The 21128-nt window shown below is 43.3% G+C and overlaps 1 protein-coding gene across 1 annotated transcript in view; it reads right to left on the bottom strand.

Annotated features, from left to right (window-relative positions):
• LOC113981364 (protocadherin alpha-C2-like) overlaps positions 1 to 17164 on the bottom strand; it is an 80844-nt gene extending 63680 nt beyond the window's left edge. The window contains exon 1 of the mRNA XM_027708717.1: positions 14629 to 17164. Coding sequence (XP_027564518.1) covers positions 14629 to 17043 — 2415 coding nt within the window. The 5' untranslated portion in view covers positions 17044 to 17164. The remainder of the gene's footprint in view (positions 1 to 14628) is intronic.
• Between the last annotated feature and the right edge of the window lie 3964 nt (positions 17165 to 21128).

The following is a 21128-nucleotide window of genomic DNA, read 5'->3' as shown; positions in this document are numbered from 1 at the left end:
AAGTACCCCGGAGCTAAAATGGAGCTTTAGAAATCAGGACAAGACAAAAGCAAGGTGGAAGCAGAAGCAGTTGATCATGATATAAAAGCAGGAAGTCAGGGGAGCTGGGTTCTGTTCACTGTTACATCAGGGGCTTCATGATTTTTGGCAAGTATTTTCATTCCAAAGATGTCAGCAATATCTGGGCTCAAACAGCCACAAGGTTTAAAGCACTACTGTATACTTGGATGTTCTCAAGGAATAAGGTACATCTACATATGTATAATTTATTATTTGTAATGGGTGCCGAAGGGAGATAACTGTTTGGGGGTTTTTAAGTAAGCATGAAGCAAATCTGTTTTCAAACTTCCCTTTGGAATTCTTAAAACCTCAGTGACACAAAATATTCATGATCTGAATTTAGTAAGAGTTCAATATTTGTTTCCTTGAGCACAAGAGTTCTTACTGAACAGATCAGAGTGGCTGACCTAATGAAATATTCCTTTAAAAGCTGGACTATATCCGGTGTTTAGCACAAGTTAGTGCTATAGCATTAATGCAGAATTACCTTATGCATTTTGCATGGATCATACACTTGGCAAAATCCTTCCATACTGAGGGAAACCCACACTGTTTGTACCTGTTCCTGCAACAGCAGGCAGTGGCTCTGTGATGCAGAGGGCAGGGTATCCTGCCTGGTCCTCAGCTCCTCTTCCAGAAGGGCACAGATCTTCCAGCCTTACAAGGATACATCTTTTACCTCTGTTAACCTCAAATAATACCAGACTTCCAGCTTTTAATGACTCAGCTGATCTCAGTGTATTCCTTCCATCATTGAACAGAGAAACCACAGCAGGACATGGGAGACTCTGAGTGATAAGCAGGGCTGATGATATCAAATGTACCCACTGAAATCAATCCCCTCTCCTTGTACTAATCAAAACATTGTCCTCCACAACCAGATAAACCTGCAGTGTCTCAGCACGATTCTTCTCACTTAATACTTCGCAAACTGTGCTTTTTGGAAACAGATTTTAGGATTGAGCATTTGGAATACAAACCATTACTGGCTACATGGTAAGGAAAAAACTAAGATAATAATCCAGCAACACCAGTGTTCCTCCTGGGTTTCTTTGTCACATTGAACACTGGTTAAAACCACAAAGTTTAGAGGCCTTTCAATCCAGTTCACTGAGAAGACCATATTCCCCCAAATCATTTATCACAGTGGTCAGGGTTTCAGTCTCCAGCCAACAGAGTCCAAGTTTGTGAGAACAAAGAAGGCAGCCTGGTTCTGTGTTTGGAAAGGACACAGTGGGAACAGGAGACTGAGTCTGGTCCCTCTCTCAGGGGTTTGTGTATTTTAAATCAGAATGAAATCTGAAAACATTTCTGGGAGCAGGAACCAGACGTCGGGAGAAGGTGAGGAAAGAGTTACAAGTACTGGGTAGGGCAAAATGAAAACAGAAAGAGAGAAAAAAAAAGATTTGGAAAGACAGGGAGGTACAAACCAATCCACATTTCTATCCTTTGGGTACTAGATCCTTCAACCATGAACACCACAGTTATTTTCTTGCTGTACATACAGCAGAAGCAATATTGATACTGTATTTTCACCAAAGACTTTCAGTTCTCCTTTAGTCCTTCGTTCAAGAATTCTGGCACATAAACCCACCCAGAATAGGAACTCTGCCAAATGATAATACTGCTGAGTTATTTCCTGGGGTTTATGCTGCTGCAATACAAAAGCCTGTGCACTCTTCAGCCTTGCTAGAATCCCTCTGAAACAAAGCATCTTCGCTCCAGGTAAAAGTATTAAAAGCTGCTAAATTTCTGAGCTATCAAATATTTTATCTATTATCTTTCATTGTGATACTTCTGTTTAATTACTACACTGCTGCATCATGCAATTACTTTAGTTAAGCTGTTTATTTATGCTCATCTTTGATACTTATTTGTTCACTTCTCTGTTCTCAGTTTCTTACACTCCATAAATGTGTTTTTAGTGACATTGTGAAACTAGTCCCCCACATGAAGCTTCATACAGCCTACTTGTTCAAGAACTAATGGCACATTTCCTACTGATGAACCTCCTTTGTGGGGTAACTGACCCTCATGGCTTACAAGCCTCTAAAGTTTTAAGCCAAATTTCCTTTTATAGGAGATTAAAAATTAATCATTGTCCTTGTCCAGTCAAAACACATATCCAAACCTGGAAGACACAAATAGAGGACAGTGATGTAGTAAATACTCAATTAACCTAAGTACTCATTACACCCTTTTTCTCCATTGATATACTTGTAAGGATTGGGGGTTGATTAGCAATTCATCTAAAATTCACTCACATTATGATCCAATCATGTATTTTTAATATACTTTTATACTTTTCCACTAGCAAATAAAATAGTACTTGCTAAATATCTCGAGCCTTTGCCATTTATATTCTCATTTTTAGGACTGTTCTTTCTTCAGTCACACACATGGCCCTTTACAACATCTCTAACAAATTCTGACTGTCCTTTTTGAACATTGGGGGCAAAATCAGCATTTGCCATTCTTTGTAGGTGTTGTCAATACTCCCCCAGAACCACCACAAGTACCTTATCCAATGCATTTTCCTGTTGATGGAAACACCTGAGCAGCTCATGAGTCGTGCTGCAATCCACGTGTTTTCCTCCTCGGCCACAGCCCATTCACTAAATCCCACTTGTATTAAAATAAACTATTTAAATTCTAGCCCAAAACATGATTGCATTGTTAAGGGATATCAGGATCTCTCCTGCTGGGTTGCTGGAACCCAGCCCAACGCCCCAGGGAACAGGGGCCAATGCCCAGGCTGAAAGATGCAGCTGCTGCTCCCTCACTTGCAGGTTCAACCAGCAGCAAAGCTGAGCCCGTGTCCCAGTGACACACAGACACACACAGAGGGCAGTGACACGGTCAGTCACACAGACTGACACAGCCAAGGGGCTGCCTTCCACCACCCATGGACAGGACTCACATTTCTAAACCTTCCGCACTGAAATTCTGGACCCTCCCTCTCCCTTGTGCCCTGGTCCTGGGCTGGGCACTGTGTTTGCTTGTTGGTTTTTTTTCCTTCCAGTCCTTCTCAGTTTCAGCCCCAACTTTGGTCTGGGCCACATCATACAACTGCAATTACTGGAAGGTCCTGCCAGCTCTTGGCTGAAGCAGGGCTCTCTGCTGGCAGGACTCGGAGGGAACTGAGCTTTCCAGCCCTTGCGATTATCTACCAAGTAGAGTGAACAATAATTTCTCAAAAGCTTGTAACACAGCCAACCTTAGCAGCTCTTAATGGCTATCAAACATGACACAAAGACCACTTCCTAACAAATAACAAGTCCTTTTTCCAAAACATACTTCAACAAGGCTTTTAGAGGAAAGATCAGACACGTTCTTCATGAAAAGCAGTGTGGGCAGCAGGTCAAGGGAGGGGATTCTGCCCTTCTTCTCTGCCCTGGTGAGTCCTCCCCTGCAGAGCTGCCCCCATCTCAGGGGTCCCCAGCAGAGGAAGGACATGGACCTGCTGGAGCCAGCCCAGAGAAGGCACCAAGATGATCAGAGGGATGGAGCAGCTCTGCTGTGAGGAAAGGCTGAGAGAATTGGGATTGCTCAGCCTGGAGAAGAGAAGGCTTTGGGGTGACCTAATTGTGACCTTTCAGTACCTGAAGGGAACTTACAGGAAAGAAGGAGAGAGACTATTTAAGAGTATGCAGTGACAGGGCAATGGGGAATGTCTTCCCACTGACAAAGATCAGGGTAGATCAGATATTAGGAAAAAAGTCTTCCCTGTGAGGGTGGGGAGGCCCTGGCACAGGTTGCCCAGAGAAGCTGTGGCTGCCCCATCCCTGGAAGTGTCCAAGGCCAGGTTGGACGGGGCTTGGAGCAGCCTGGGCTAGTGGAAGGTGTCCCTGCCCTTGGCAGGGGGGACTAGATCTTAAGGTCCATTCCAACCTGTTAACATTCTATAATTCTATGATTTTATGAATAACATCAGACCATTTTTATAGAAAACAACTGCATGAACACAGCCTGAAATACTGGAAGGGTTTCATTCATTCAGTGATGGACTGAACTGAAAACATAGAATTCCACAGCTCCAAGACTACCAATTGCAATTGCTTTCATTAAATAAAAAAATAGTCATTATAAAGTTGCTCACACTGTTGAACTTCCATGTGTAACAGAGGTGAGAGTTCTCTCCAGATGGCTCATTAACCCATCCTTTGGTTTAGGCAAAATATCCCCCTATACACAATATAGGTTTGCTCCTAGAAGCAAATTTAGTTTGAACACAAGATGCTACAGTGTCTATTACTATAGACAGTAATTGCTCCTGGTCCAGTTTCTCTCTGTTAAAGTATTTTGAAAAATACTCCTTTTGGAAGAATTAATAGTACATTAAAAATTCATGATACTAAGTGACTCAATACTATTTATAATAGTAACTAAAAAGTGTCTTTCAGACAGAACACTTTTATATATAAAACTCTCCCAGCTTTATTGGAAGCAAACAAGGGTTGAGCATTAGCAGCAGCCAAACATATACTTGGAACAATCTAATTATACAGCATTATGGCCAATAAATAGAATAATTCTGCTACCTTTGAGGAGGTGACTGAAAACCCTGGGCATAGGGAGATGAAATATATTATGAGATAATGTAATATACATTTGATTGAGATTTTTAATGTGTTTTAGACAGCCACAAGTTATGGAGATTTACCAGCCCGCACATAAAAAGCTCTTATGCCAAGACAATTATTTATTTGGAGCCAGTATACTTTTTAACAAATGAGAAAAAATATGGCAATGTTTTTCAAGGGAGGAAAACTACAACAAAATCTTAGCTATTGTAATTCCATTCTTCTACTATTTCTGTTCTAACTTGACTTCTGTTCTACAGACCAGTTAGGAAAGAAGTGGGACACTTGAATTTATCTTCGGCTTTTTCAGGCTGTCATGAGATGGAATCCAAGACTCCTCAAAATCCTCCAAGTCCAGAAGGGCTGATTCATTAAATAAATTATCATCTCCTTTCTATAATGACAAAATAACATCAATGGTAGTCCTGTAAATCTGCATACTGACTAATCCTGAATACTCAATCAAATGTCTAATCTTGAATACTCCATCCAGTGTAAATCTTAAATTTCTCCATGAGTCTTACAATAGTGTAATCTCAGATAATAATCCTGTGAGGGGGCATAATAAGGCCGTGAAATGAGGTGAAATAGGGTTGCAGGTGCTCAAATGTTTCTTTATTCTCCCTACCTATACTTTGCACTTCTGACCACAAGATTATTAGAAGCCCAATGAATTAATAAATTGTGATAAAATTAATTAGAACCTTGATGGTAAGTAGAGAAGTAAGCATTCAAAAGGTTATTGCAAAGGAAATTATCACTCAATATTTTAAAGGAAACATTTTTGAATTATTCCAAAAACCTCCTTGTCTCCTGACAGAAGGGAAAAAGGAATTAAAAACTCCTTGCAGGACTTCAGTTTGGAAGGATTGGTGCAGTTGACACTATAACAGACAATTAGTTCTCAGTTGGTGTCAATGATACAGTGCAGGTGTAAGCCTAGGTAAGTACAGGTTCATTTTGAATTATTAACAATGATGTCCAGTAAACAGAGTTTTGTATTAAACCAGAATGATACTTAATCTAAGTACACTAGGAAAAAAAAACCTTCTATTTTTCTTTTATCTTATTGGTATTTCTAATTGGGCAGGCATCTCTACCCCATTAATTTGCCTGCCTCTTTAGCACTGCTTTAGCAGTTCACAAAATGTCATCCAGGAGAAACACAAAACATTACCACAATATATCCTTTCAAATGAGACCATTCGTAGAAAATTCAATTATTCAGCACATATCATGTATAAAAACTGACATTTCCTTTAACCAACCCCCTGATGACATTCATCATTGCTTTTGTCAATGAATCAGACTACAGTGATCATATATAATCCAATCCCTTTCCATCAGCTTTGCTTGGGTGCCAGAGTTACCTACGGGTTCAAGACAGAGCAACAGAACCCGTGGATTTCACAGCAAAAGGAGCAGAATCTCCTTGCAAAAGATAATATAAGAGCTACAGATTCTTGTACAGCACACAACAAACTAAGAGCTCGAGTAGAGCCATTTCCACAGCTTCCCACTGAATCAGGATACTCCACTGAGTATTACCTTGTCTTCCCTGTTCACAGTTACCCTGGAATCCTGAGTGCACAAGACAAACAGCTGCTTCCACGCTGTCACCAGTGTTCTTTTATCTAAAGAAGTCTCATTTCATAAGGGGAGAGAGAGAAGAACATTAAAATTTTCTCAATTGCGTGGAGCTGAAAATAAGGGCAAGATCTAGGCTTTGAGAGCTGAATTATTAGCATAAATGCTTTCCAGTAAAGGAAAATAGCTATTCTATTGCAGAAAAAAAAAAAGATTCTTTCAGAAGAGAACTCAAGGCTACAATTAAAAGTACAAAGCTGGTTTCAGATACTAAAACTTTCCCCAAAGCTACGTTGTGTGGTTTTGATCTCATGCTTGGTGGCAAAGCAGAGCTTCCTAAACTTGTGTTACTGGGGTACAACCATCACTGTAGCTGCAGCTGGACACAACTGGACACAACCCAGCATCAGGATCCTCAACAGTGGATGCCACCAGCTGTGCATGTGACAGGGAAGGAATTCAGATGTTGTGGCATGATTTTCGTATCTTTCATTGAGGATTTTGAGCACCTATTAGGGAAAATACAGAACCCCTGCAAACACTTCAGTATGGCTTTTGGAAGTGGAATAAACCGTCATTTTTGGAAAGGCTATAACAACTTATAAATATTTATATTTTGCCACACTTCAAAGAATCACAGAAAAACAAAGTTAGGTTGGAAAAGACCTCAGGAGACCTCTATACAAAGGGAGGAGGGCTAACCTGACAGGTAGATGAGGTTGCTTAGGATTTTTATCCAGTCAAGCTAGGAGTATTTCCATGGATGAAGACCCTCTCAGGGTCCTGTCTCTGTTTTCCAACACTGTCACAAGAAAGAATTCCTTTCTCATATCCAGTAAGTATTTCCTTTGCTGCAATTTGTAATCATTTGCCCTCTTTCCACCACTGCAATGCCTGTTAGGCAGTGGAAAACTCCTGCCTAACCCCATTAATTCCCCTCTCATTGTTTTTGGGGATTTGGTTTTTGTTTTGGGTTTTGGTGGGGTTTTTTGAGGGGGATTTTGGGGGCAGGGGGAGATCTTGGGATTTGGGTGTTTTTTGTGGGTTTGTGTGGTTTGGTTTTGTTGCTGTTTTTTCCGCCCAATCAAGTTTAACTCCAACACTGTCAGTTTTCCAAGTTTTCCAAGAACCTCAAATTGCCTACATTAAGGAACACTGTCCCCATATCTTAGACTATAATAAAAGCAATACAGAGGAGAACTTGGTGATGAACTATTAATTCATACAACAGTGACAGCTCCAGGGCTTGATGGTTTTGGATTTTATCCAAAAATATCTGGGTCCTCTTTGAGCAGCTTGAGTGAAGAACTGTTTTTCACAAAACATAACACAAAAATAGTTAAGGGTCTCACTACTAGATTAAGACTCCAAAATGATAATATCCTTCAGATAATATCCTTCCTCCATTTCTGACCACGATCAAACTGGCATCTTTCCATGTTCAGTATTAACCCAGGTTAATTTTTCCTGTAGTTTTTCCAATAAGGTGAGATGCATTAAAGAGATTGAATGCCCTGCAGAGAAGCATGATGTTGTAAAAGAGAAGACAGGAACTCGCTAATTCTAATCCCCAGACAAATATATAACAAGATTAAAACAAAGATGAAAGTGCAAATAGCAGTCCTAAACCAACAACCCCAAATCCTTTGAAGCTATTCCAGCTGGCAACTTTGATTAGACAAGTCATTTGCTACGATGATTTTACTTCATCAGCCCCCAAAAAGGTGAGACAAGGTGGCAGTTAAACCTCCTCTGGCTGGAGAGAAGAAATCACTTCCTTTTTCCAGCAGATCTTCTTCCTACCAATATGATATTGAATACAAAGAGCTTTAGAGTTTGATTATCTTTAGGGTATTCATGATTGCCCAACAGAAAGAAAACAACAAAAAACAAAACCAAACACACACCTCCCAACAAAACAAACCAAAATAACTGAAGTATTCACTTGGAGGAATAAATATAAAATAGAATTGATGTAAGCCATGCTCCACGAGACTAAAGCTGTCTAAAACACACTCCCAAGACACATGGCAAACAGTCATGTAGTTCAAAAGATGAAGAGCTCACTCAGCTGTAAAACTTCCCTGCTTCCTTGCTTCTGACCCCAACAAAGGAATTGGAAAAGGCTGTGGAATGACAGCACAGAACCTTTTGGAATCAATACCCTCAGGTTTTGTGAGGGAACATCTTAAACTTTGATTTTTCAGACCAGTTGTGCAAAGAGGTTTGACTTTGTGAAGGCAGCTTATGCAGAATAAAGAAATAAAAAGCCACTAAACATGGTGTCAAGACCCATCAGACTGGGACCAGCCACGGGGGAGATGGAGGAACTAACAGATCAAAACATAAAAATCATTCCTTTGGAGAAGAAAGAACCCAAAGAACAAAAACGTGTTCATTTTCCTTAGAGAGGCTGCTCAAAGACCGGAGGCTACAAGCTACTTCTTTATTTCTTAATGTACCTTCTTTCTCTGATACTTAATTTCCACTTGCCTTATTGGTCAAGTTTGCTTTTATTCTCCAAAATCCTCTGATACCACCAAATCTTTGAGCTGTTGCCCTGGCCATTTCTTTGTCTTACAAATTCTCAGCTGAATATTTTAATTCCCATGTGCCTGATTGCCTCCCTTTTCAGTTGGGATACTGGATTTTGTTGCCACTCTTTTGATTATTTGCGATTTTAAATAGTCCTCAGCAAGTCACACCTTTAGCAGAATTCCTTTTGTTACACTGAAACAAGCTAACTGTAATCCCAAAAATACACAGCATTAGTACAGCTACACTGGGCAACACTAAAAGTTCAGCAGCTTCTCTCCAACGGGATACAGAGGATGCAAAGGCCAATGGTACAAAAACATGGCACACACAGACCAATAATCCCCTAGAGCCACCATCCCATCCTACAACAATTAATCTGCATTTTCCTCTATTTTCAGTATCTTGAGACTGACATTGACTATGTGACAAATTACTCCAAGGGAAAGGAAATCACTGTCACCAAGGCAGAACCAAAATGCTGGGAGTTCAGCATCCTCAAATCCCCACTAACTGATTTCCATCACCGATTTCTAAAAGAACTGAGAATTAAAAGCATAAGATTGAAGAGAATTTGGGTTGACTAGGGTTGTTTCTTTTTTTAATAAAAACCTGTCAAGTCTGGAGTGGAATAATCGGATTGAAGGAAAGCAACTGCAGAGACAGGAATTTAGAATAGTAAAATCCAGCTTATGTGACCACAAGCCCATTTCCCTGCTTGGATACAAATTTGGAGGAAGGAATAAAAGAGGGAACACGGAGAAGGAAGGAAAATACTCATAGATTTATCAAAGACAATTATTTGCTAGACTAGTCTTCAATTCTCTTCAATGGAAACACAAATTCATCTCATCTATTCTGATTTCACAAAAGCATTGAATACAGCACTATGTCGAAAAGTTTAACACACAAGAAGTTGGGTTATTCTAACAACAATTGCAGAAGACAATCCTATGGCATCATTCACTTCAAAATCTCGACGCCTGTCACAGAAATGGATGACATCTAATAACCCAAAGTGCAGATTCCCATAAGGTACTACCTTGTATCAGCTCATTTCAGTTATTTAATGCATTTAGTCTCAGTCTACAAACAGCACTGTCTAAACTCGTCTGACTAAGATGAACAGGGTGAGTTGCTCTCAGCAGGTGGCTATGACTTTTTAACATCTAAGGTTCAAACACCAAGCATTTAGGTGGGTTAATTTAGAGAGAAGAATCACCATCTTGGGCTTTAACCTTTCCCCATCCACCTCTATCCCAAAGAAGTTCTGCAATAACACTTACACAACTGATAAATCAACATATTACAACTATGGAGAAGATAACTGCCCTCCCAAGAAGCATCAGATGATGTATTCCCCATACCCTGGACTAGGAATTATTTCTATGTATACAGAAGGCCCTTTGTCTGAAATATATATCATTTTAGTAATCATCATCATCACTCATATATGCAAGAAATATATATCCACAAACAAAAAACAGATGCTGAGAAGGAATATCGGTATAATCAGACAAGTACAGAGGTGACCATAGGAAAAAAGATTGAAAGAGATTGACCTGTTTACTCTGGTCAAAAAAAGCTTAAGAAAAGATGTGGTTGCTTTCTAAACTATGGAGAAAGCAAGATGCAAAGAGGGAAAGAACTACTTACACTAAAAGGGAATTGCTGGCACAAAACCAAACGTCTACAAATTCAGAGCAAAGAACTGTTGGCAGGATGTCAAAACAGTGTTTTAAAGCCTTAGAGGAATAACTTTCCAGTAGGAACAATGGGCACAGCCTAGTGAATTTTGCAATTAAAATTATCACTTTTACAATTTATATTTAAATCTTTGACTTTGAATATTTAAGATTAGATGGTGAAGTATACAGGAAAGGACTGGGCTTGATCCAAATTGTGTTTTCCTTATTCTATGCTTTCATACAAGGATTACTCACATCTACCCTCCCTCAGCCCAGGTCACTATTCAACCTCATCCTTCCCTGCCCATTACTGCCTTTGCCTTTTGCTTCTCCAAATACACTGATATTACTCTCCACGTCCCCTCAAGGCCTTGTGTCAACCTACAACTTCTGTCACTCTCCTTTCCACTACCTCCAAAAATAATACTCCAAGTCAGACATCAGACAAGCAAAGTTTCAGCCCATTCATTTGTAGCCTTTCCAGGACTCTGCGTTCTTTTGTTGAACTTCAGAGCTGCATCCTTCTTTGCAAAAGGCAGTTGAAGTGGTCAGAAAGAGGGAGATCTACAGCAGTTTCCCTTGCTGAATTTTCTTTGATATTCGCTCCTTCTAGGATTTTCTTGGCCTGACCCCAAGAGTAACTTCTGCAGCCAAGAAATCTTCTTAAAAACTGAATTCTTACAATGTGGGCATAAGACTGCTGGTTCTAGGCAGGCTGTTATCAGCACAGACAGGAAAAAATGGGGGAGGTGCTTTACTCTTACATTTGACTTTGTTATGGGGGCATATTCCCCTCAGGATGAGATGCAGGGAGGGCTTGTACACGTCTGATCTTCACTTAAGAGAGGAAACAATTGATGCTTAGCCTGCAGCAGTTTAGCCTGGATTGCCTGCCCCTGCTCCAGAGTAAGTGTATCCATTTTTGCCACTGGAAGTGTGTGTCACATTGCACAGAATTATTCCACTCCCATTACAGTTTCACGAGAAATATTCTCCATTGCAAGGTTTGCCTCTATTTTTGGATGCAACCTAAATATTGAATGTCAAGTCACAGAGAGGTCACTATGCTCCGCATGTGGAAATATCTTACAGGCCTTTTGTGTAGCACAATGGGCAACACAAGCAAATAAAAGGGCTGCAGCAATCCATGGCTACATCACAATCCCAGAAATAAGTCAGTGGACCACTGCTTACTTTAATAACCACTAGTGCCTTTGTCTCTCATACAACACACCAGCGTACCATCCTTTTCATTTATCTGCCATTTATGCCATGCTGCAGAAAGGCACAGCAAAATACTGAAAGAGATACAATTACAGTTTACTCTACTGCTATTATGGCCATACATTGAGCTATTTTTAGCTCTAACCCAAATAAAAAATGTAAAAGCAGAAAGGGTCTCATGCATCTGCATATGAAAAAATCGCCCAAGCCTACAGCTTAATTCAGTAGCAAAAGCAGAAAAAGAACAAAGAAGTTAACATAAATTTTGAAAATATGTTTAATTTCTAGAATTTCATTTAGCTTTTCATAAAAAAACCTTTTTCTATCCTACACGTACTGAAAACTGAAACCACTTCCTCAATTTAAAAAAACTCAACAAAATCAGGTAAAGGTATATTTAAGTTCTGCTAAAACTGTAATTTTGAAACACCTTCCAGTGCTTTGAATAATAACTATGAAGTGGCTCCCAGCACCTTTTAAATATTTGTTGCTTTCTTTTTGTTACATTTATATTCTTTGAGAGCAATACAACAATCTCCCCTCAAAAGCTCAAAGGGCCACATAGGTTTATATTTTTATCTCCAAATAAATCAGCCTGAAAGCACTTACAGACAACATCTAAAATTAAATTTTAATTTTTTTTACTGAAATTTCAACTGGTAAATATGCATATGTAGTTAATTCCCCAGCTGGAATGCCACTGTAATTATCAGCACCAAATTAATAATAACCAGCGTTATTTTGGTTTTAAGGGTAGGTGGGTTTTCAGTCTCTGCTTCTGATCCCCTACTCAGCTCGATTACAGCAAAGCCTTTGGACTTTCCATGTAGGTCACAGCTATGGTAGCCCATCTCTGAGTATTAGGAGCCAAGGAATTAAAATTGCCAAAGATGACATCTGGGATTTTTTTCACCCACTACCAAAAGCTCCTTAAAAAGTGTCTCATGCTAAAAGTTTAAAAATTCATCTGAATGACTGAAATACAGTGAGATGTAATGAGGTAAATTTTAGTTGTTCTCATTAGGGAGATCAGGGATACTTTTGCATATTTATTACAATTAAGTTCTTTAATGTGTTGGTAACCTGAGCTTCCAGATCTTTTTGGGAACAAGGAAATGAGGTGTGCCAGTTTTTGACTTTATATATATAAATGTTGTTATATAAGTTTTGCAATTACAAGCTACTCTCCAGGCAAGGTTACATCCCCAAGACACCGTCAAGATTCTTGCAGACACCTTCTGAGTTAAGAGATTGCCAGAAAGGTTGTTAACTCCCTGTTACAAGGGTTCTAACTCAGCCTTTTTTCAGATTCTGAGAATAATTAGTGATACTCCCAAAGAACACCAATGCATTAGGAACAGATTGTTCTTTACATACTGCCAACTGTTGTTTGCCTGGACTCTACGATTTCTTATGGAAAGACACCAGTTCTTCTGCTTTTGCAATATTTAGGTATTCCACACACCCCTCCTTGCATGGTGAGAAACCCACAACACGTGCAACCCTCTGCTGCTACAGAGAACAGAACTTTCAGCTGATTCTGACTTTGATTAAAGACTAGGTAAACCACCATGTGTAAATCAAATAAAAAATATTTCACAAAATATATTTCCTTGTCAGTGGAAAAGCTTTCAGAAAAAAAGTGGGAGGGATGGGGCAAAAAATACAACCCACAAACCTATTTCACCCTGTCAACAGACAAATACGGGAAGGTACGAGAAACTAACTGGAACCTTTTCTAGAGGGGAAAACTTACAATAGTGCACTACTTTGAAATTCAAGAGTCATAAAACCAAGTGTTATATAGTTGGATATGTGTTTGATTATCCAACAAAGCTACTGAACCTACCCTTACAACCCTTCAAAAAGGGACTGGGCATTTACATACATTTAAAGGTACATTAAATATTTCAAAAATGGAAATAAGCATAATGGTTATAGACTCAGGACAACCTCTAATAATTGTAAAGTAGTTTAAAAACAATGGCAGGAAGCAGGTCATACCATGTCTGTCTAACCTGGGTTCTTACATTTTCCTTAGAAACATCTGGAGTAGCTCTTCCCAGACACAGAGTACTGGTCTGGACAGAGCCAACAGGACTTAGTTACTATTACATACACTAAGGAATTTGACAATCTGCAGCAAAACATCTCAAAAGTTCACAAAATACACAGATGACTCACAACACCTATTAAAAATATATAAGAAAATCGAGTCTTGGACAAGTGACAGAGCAACACCCAGCAGATGAGACCTTGTAGCCCTACACTATGATCACAGTAAGATTCTTTTCTCCTGCAAAGTCACCCATCATGCTACTGAGAAGAAACCAGCTTGGTCAGAGGCTCAGAAGGAAATTATTTTAGATTCACAAAACCTATGGATTGCTTGACAGAGATGAGCACTACAAATCACATTTCCTAAAAAGGTGCTAGAACTCCTACTATTCCACCTCAGACTTACCTTGGGCATTGTAAACCATCTTGGCTCAGCAAACTACTCTCCCTCAATGAAAAAGTCTCAGGAATGTGGGGGTGGGGATTAAAAAATTGTTAAAAAAATAAAATCACAGGCTCCACACAGAACCACCCATGGATTAGAAACTTGCATGGACTCTTATCATGCCCCTACCTAGCTCTCTGAAGACTTGGCTTGACTTGCAAGGTATTTAGTTTTCACTTGTATCTTCTTTACTTTCAGTTATGTCTGAAGGTCCTTAATGATTGTGCAGAAAGAAAACAAATCTCTTTTGTCATCCCACAACCACATATCAGACAAAGAGATTCTTGGCTTTAGGAAATATATAAAAGAAACTGAAACTTCCTCCAGGTGTCACGAACTGACACCTGTTTTCCTACAAATACCCTCAGTACATTCTACACGGAACATCCCAGTGCAGACACAAGGCCACGTGCCTGGGAGAAAAAAAGAGAAAGGCAGAGGTACTTACCACGAGGACAGCACTCAACCGGTCACTTTGGACCTGCTGCACTTGGATGCAGGGCCCTGGCACCTGTAACCTTGAGCCACTGGGAACATTCCCAGCGTCACCATTTGGGATGCTGCTGTTACCAGGCCCAAGACCTACAGATGCCCTGTACAAGTAGGTGTGAGTCAGTTTACCCACACCAGTGACCTCCAGCATGTCCGGTGGGAGGTGGGAGCCGGGAAGCATGTGCACACTGTAGCAATACTTTTTATAATCATCAGCTGGGCAGCAGCAGCCGCAGCAGCAGCAAGTCCGGCAGCGGCACAGCCGCACGGCGGCAAGGAAGAGGAGGAACGCCGCGAAGACGAAGGAGACGCAGGCGAGGGAAATGATCAAGTAGATGTTTGTGGCGTTGAGCAGCGGCACTGGCTCCCCGCTGTCATCGAAGTCCGGCAGTGCCTGGGGCAGGGTGTCAGCCAGCAGGATGCCCACGGTCACAGTAGAGGAGAGTGGAGGGTCCCCGTGGTCCCGCACCACCACAACCACCTTGTGCTTGAGGAAGTCGGTGGAGCGCATGGAGCGCGTGGTGCGCAGCTCGCCGGTGTGCGGGGACAGCTGGAACAGGGTGGAGTCAGAGGCGTGGGCCAGGTGATAGGAAAGCCAGGCGTTCTGAGCGTTGTCCTCGTCATCCGCCACCACTTTGGTCACCAGGTAGTCCTCGTCAGCCAGGCGGGGCACAACCTCCACAGCCACAGAGCCATTCTGGCTGGTGGGGTACAGGATGGCCGGGGCATTGTCATTCTGGTCTGAGATGTAAACATTCACTGTTATGGCAGCACTCAAGGCTGGTGACCCATTGTCCTTGGCTTCCACTTGGAAATAGAAGCTCTTAAGCTGCTCAAAGTCAAAGGCACGTTTTGCATAGATGCTCCCATTGGCCAAGTTCACAGACAGAAAGCTGGTCAGGGCACTGCCTGCAACTGTGGAATTCCTGAGCACGTAAGAAACCCGTCCATTCTCCCCTATATCAGGGTCAGATGCCGAGACCTGGTAGATAAAAGCACCAAGTGGATTGTTCTCCTCCACAAACACATCAAATGTGTCAGCACTGAAGACAGGAGGGTTATCATTCACGTCAGAAATCTGCACCCAAACGGTCTTCTGAGTGGTGATGGGTGGAGAACCCAAGTCTGTGGCAGTAATGGTGATGTTGTATTCACTGATCAGTTCTCGGTCCAGACTCTCACTGGTGACAAGGCTGTAGTAGTTTTGAAGGGAAGGTTTTAACTGGAAGGGAAGGTTGTCAGGGATCTGGCAGGTTACTTTCCCATTCTCCCCAGGGTCCTTATCCAAAATACTCAGCAGAGCTATCACCGTGCCAGGAACAGCATCCTCAGGAATGGGACTGGAAAGGGATGTAATTGTAATCTCTGGGCCGTGATTGTTCACATCAGTGATTTCCACCAGCAGCTTAGCTGTGCTGGACATGCCAAATGCCCCATTATCCCTTGCCTCAATAAGCATCTCGAGAAGGGGTCTCTGAACAGCTAAAACGCCATTGACTGTCACCTCCCCGGTGCGTGGGTGAATTAGGAACATGCGCTGTAAGTCAGCAGAAGTCGTATTGCTAAATGAATACCTGATCTCTCCATTTGGACCTTCATCCAAGTCCGTGGCGTGCACTTGGACTACCAAAGTGCCACTGGGGGAGTTTTCCAAGATACTCGCCCTGTAGACCGAGTGCTCAAATTCTGGTGCATTGTCATTGGTATCCAGCACAGTCACAATTACCGGGACATCGCCGGACTTTGGAGGATTCCCACCATCTTTGGCTGTAAGCACAAGTCTGTGAGTGGCTTGCTGCTCCCTGTCTAAGGCTTTCTTCAGCACCAGTTCAGGATATTTACTCCCGTCCCCGCGTATCTGCATTTCCAAATGGAAATGTTCATCGGGGCTCAGAGTATAATTCTGGACACTGTTAGCACCTTCATCGAGATCTTGGGCATTGGGAAGTGTAAACCGTGCCCCAGGTGACAGGAACTCAGGCACGCTTATATGATATTCACTTAAGGGAAAGCTGGGGGAGTTGTCATTTATGTCCAAGACTTTAAATTCCATCCTATAAAGCTCTAAAGGGTTTTCTAACACGAGTTCATAATTCAGGAGACAGACAGACTTTAATTCACAAAGCTGCTCTCTGTCTATGGGCTCGTTAACAGACAAAGCCCCCGTGCTGGCATTTATATTAAAATATTGCTTACTTGAACCGGTGATCATGCGAAATTTCCGAGCTGAAAGTGTAGCTGCATCTATTCCTAAATCCTTCGCTATGTTCCCAACAGACGCTCCACGCTCTGTTTCCTCGGCGATGGAATACACTATTTGCCCGTCCGCGGTGCAGCAAATAAGGCAGAAGACCATTAAATAGCCCCGCATGCTTCCTCCCCTGGCTCAGCTCCCCGCAGACCGGCTCAGCAGGAACATAATCCAGAATTTCAGCAAACACCCCCAAGTTCCCGGCGGGAGGCACCGGGGCGCGCCGGCGGCAAGGCGAGAAGTTCTCTGCAGGCGCGGGAGGCTCCGCGGCGGCTCCGCTCCCCCCCCGCGCCGTGCCGGCGGCTGCCGTGCGGGGAGAGGCGGCAGCTCCGCAGCGCTGCGCCCGCCGCCGCCGCTCGCTGTGCCCGGCGCGCCGGCCCCGCGCGGTTCTTAGACGGGCAGCGGTGGCGACGCCACCCAGAGGCCGCGGCGACACCTGCGCCACCGGGGGAAGGGGCTGCGCTCCCCCCGCCGCCGCTGTCCCGCCGGCCGGCGGCTGCTTCTCCTCCTCCTCCTCCCCCTCCTCTTCCTTCCCCTGTTTTTTAACGCCCCGACGGAGAAGCGGGTGGGGGGAGTAGGGAGAGTGGGGGGTCGTCCGAGCCCCCGAGTGCGCGTCATGGATGTGTTTCCGTGAAGAGATGCAGAGCAGACCCGACCCCCCCCGTCCTCCCTCGCTGCGGTCCTTGCGGGAGAGGCAGCGAGAGGATGCGCTGCCGCGCGCTGTCAGAGCACCGCGGTGGAAGGGAAAGGCGGATGAGAAGTGACAGGCATCGGCTAAACATGGGTCAACACAGCCCAGGCACGCTCCGGCTGAGCACAACATTTCCCAGAGGGGTTCTAAGAGCACAATTAAAGGAGGCAGTCGACTCTACTCCTGTTAAACTTTGGGAGGGAAAAATAAAAAAAAAAAGAGAGAGGGCGAGGAGAAAAAAAAAAAAAAGGAAAAAGAAAAAGTCTCTTTCCTGCTTCACCTTCTGGACAAGGTAAATTAACACGGATTATTGGAGAGAAGGATCTCTGCTGTGACAGTCAGATCACCCCCAGCCACGGACGAGCTCCCATCCAGCCCGCCAAAGCAGGATGAGGATGGCTCGCGAGGCAGGGGGAAATGGGAGGCTGCAGCAGTCTTTACTTGTAAAGAAGTAAATATCAGTGCCAGAGAGATCTTGCATTTAGGACGTGCCCAGGAATTGTGGGGAAAGATGAGCTGATACCACACAGAGACTGCAGATGATGACTGGGAAAAAAAAACAAAACATCAAAGCTCTCTGCTCCCCCGACTTTCTGCATGCAGGGCACGGTTCCCAACTACCCCCCAAAGCAGGTGGCAGAGGGCAGAAAGTATTTCAAAATATCCTCCTGGAATGATTTTCAGCAGCAGCTTATACAGATGGGCCCCAAGCCCTGGCAGCACCTCCAATCTCCTCTGTTTCCAGCTTCCTTCTCATCAATTAAAAGCAAGAGGCTATAAATGTGTGACAAGGACAGATCTTAACCCTTCACGGTGTTTCTTTATGCAGCTGAGCATTGCTGGGCAAGTGAAACAGAACACTTCAATTATACATAGCATCAAAACCTTTCAAAGCAGGAGAAAATCTGGAGCACAGCCAAAAGTTGTACGTTAAATTAAGAAAAAAAATCAATACATCTGTTTGCATCTTCACAACTCAGCAAAAACCTCACAGTCAGGTTCCTATCTTGCCCACACTGGAGCAAGTCTTGGTCAGCTCCAGCATAAATATCTGTGGATATTATGATTTTTAACTCCAGGAGGTTCTGGCAGTACCTGAATGTTGCATTTTATTTCCACTGCATTGATGTTACAACACCCCTTACAGCTCCAGGGGAAGCCTTTGCAGGGGGAGGAGAGGGAGGAAGGGGGGGCAGGTGCTGAGATTAGGAGCTGCAGGGCTGCTGTGCATCCACGCAGGCCATAAATTTGTTCAAAAACCATTGCACAAAGTATACAATGTAAGTACTCATGGTATGCTGTTTACCCCCTTTTTTTTTCTTGATTGCTAACTGCAGAAATACCCAATTCCCCCCTAGTCACCACAGAATTGTCATCCAGACTCTCCCCACTCCAAATCTGCCCTAGATACCTCTTCTGCCAAGATGTGATGTCATCTACAATACCTGAAAAGTTGCTGGGTTTACTGCTCTGTAGTGAAGCAGTCATTATAAACACCCTGAATCAATGCAATAACACCTAAAAAAGTCACAGGAAAGACTGATGTATTTCCGTTAACATTGTCTTGCAGCAAGAATAAATCCATCTGTCCAGAAAGGCCAGGACAGCCACAAGTTGATACCTCAGGTGCACACAGAGATAAAACACACAGCCTCCACTCACCCATCAGTGACTTGGTTTACAGCGAAGAAACACAAGAATTTTGGGCCCAACATCCTCCTTTTGAATAGACAAACCCCCTCAAAGGCAGATTTTCCTTAAATGTAATATCAGAATGACAAGCTGTTATTACGCATACTAGTGCCCAAAATACCAGCAGTGCCAGCAGAAACTGACTAATGAATGCCCAAAAATCAAAGTAATTGCACATTTACTTCTTTCCAAGGTGTACTCACTCACCTTCTGAGAAGTATCTGGCAGCCTACAATGATATTAGTCTTTATTCTATTCATTTACTACTCATTAACCATGAAATAAATTCTTCATCTTTCTGCTACATCACTAAGTTCACAGCATTGCCCAATGCTGTTCACAGGGCTCCAAGAGAGCCTTCAATTTGCTTTGGTTTTAACAACATTTTTAAAGCTTACCACCTTGCTTCAGTATTTTGGCATCCCTTGCCCTCTTGTCCTTTTTCACTGTGGACAGTGATGTGTCAGGCAGCTTCATTCACCAGAACAACCTGTGTTGCCCGTGCCATCTCAACACCCAGATCCCACCACACTGCCTTCCCAATCCAGCATGGATGAGTGCCTGATCCACATACCGCTCAGGTAGACAGGTTTGGATCACAGCCAAGATCCAGTGCTTAGTAATATTAAATATCCAGGGCCAGTTACACTGCAGACACTCCTGCCATGAAGGGAGTAACACTCTTGTGCCCCGGGTGCAGAATCCAGCCTTGCCCCCTGTGCAAAGCCACTGCTCTGCTCAACAGAATCCCAGGCATGTTCCTCCCTGCCTGTTTGAGCTTTCCCTTCCACATTCAGCTGCCCCGATGGTCTCAAAGGTGCCTTTACGCTCAGTTTCTCTACTCATACTCTTTTCGGGCTACCTTTCCACCTAACTCTTCTTTTCAAGGTCTCCAATCTCAAAGGGCTCCTCTCCATCTCAAGTCACTTAACCTAATTACGATCTTTTGTTGTATTAATGTACTCAGTTGCATTAAACAACCTCTATGTAGACACTTCTCTTGTAATCACAGTGGATAATGTAAGCCCTGTTTAAAACTCCCCATCTCTGATCTCACGTGTGCCTTCAGTTTGCCATATCCAAACCATTCCCTATTCCCTTCCCCGGGGTTGACCCATTCTTAAAGCCAGCGTGACATGACTCACTAAGGAATTCAGCTTTCTCTGATCCCAAGGGCGTCGTTCGGGACCTCTGAGGTCTCACTCACTGCTACACGAGCCCTCATCGTGTCTCACTCCCCGACGTGTTCATAGAGCTTTTCCTCCACCCCACAGGCAGCTGCAGTGCTGCACTTACACCGCCTCAGAGCCCTGGACATCCTTTACGTATTCTTTCTCCCTCCCCATCTCACATTTTCAGCCAATCCGCCCCTTTTCCTGCAATAAGACGTCACAAGTCCAGCCCTGCATGTTGTGCTCGGATCAACGGTGGCTGCCAGAAAGAACTGTTAAGCCAGCAAAGGCAAAAATCTAAAGGCGAATAGTAAAACCGGGTCACGTCGGGAGCACATTGCCGTCCCCCACGAAGGGACACTCGTGTTTGAACGTCATCATTACGTCGGAGATGATTTTAAGGCGCCGTTTCCGCGGGGAATCCGCCAGAGGCGGTGCCTTCGACGGAGGTTTGCAGGACACGTCCCGCTCCGTACCGGGGCTTGGGAAAATCCCAGGGGCGCCCGTTGGTGCTGAATTAGGACACTGCGCTTCAGCTGAAGACGGCAGAAGAGGCTGAATCCGTTCGGGGGAGCAGATGGAGCGACAGCCCTGCGGTTTCTCCTCCGAGGGGAACCGATGGCCGCAGCAGCTGTCCCCGGACCGACCGG

The sequence above is a fragment of the Neopelma chrysocephalum genome, unplaced genomic scaffold, assembly GCF_003984885.1.
Source record: "Neopelma chrysocephalum unplaced genomic scaffold, ASM398488v2 Primary Assembly neopelma1_96505, whole genome shotgun sequence".
In the NCBI taxonomy this organism is placed as follows: Eukaryota; Metazoa; Chordata; class Aves; order Passeriformes; family Pipridae; genus Neopelma; species Neopelma chrysocephalum.
Note: the sequence above shows the minus strand (reverse complement) of the source record. Positions and strands in the feature narration are given on the sequence as shown.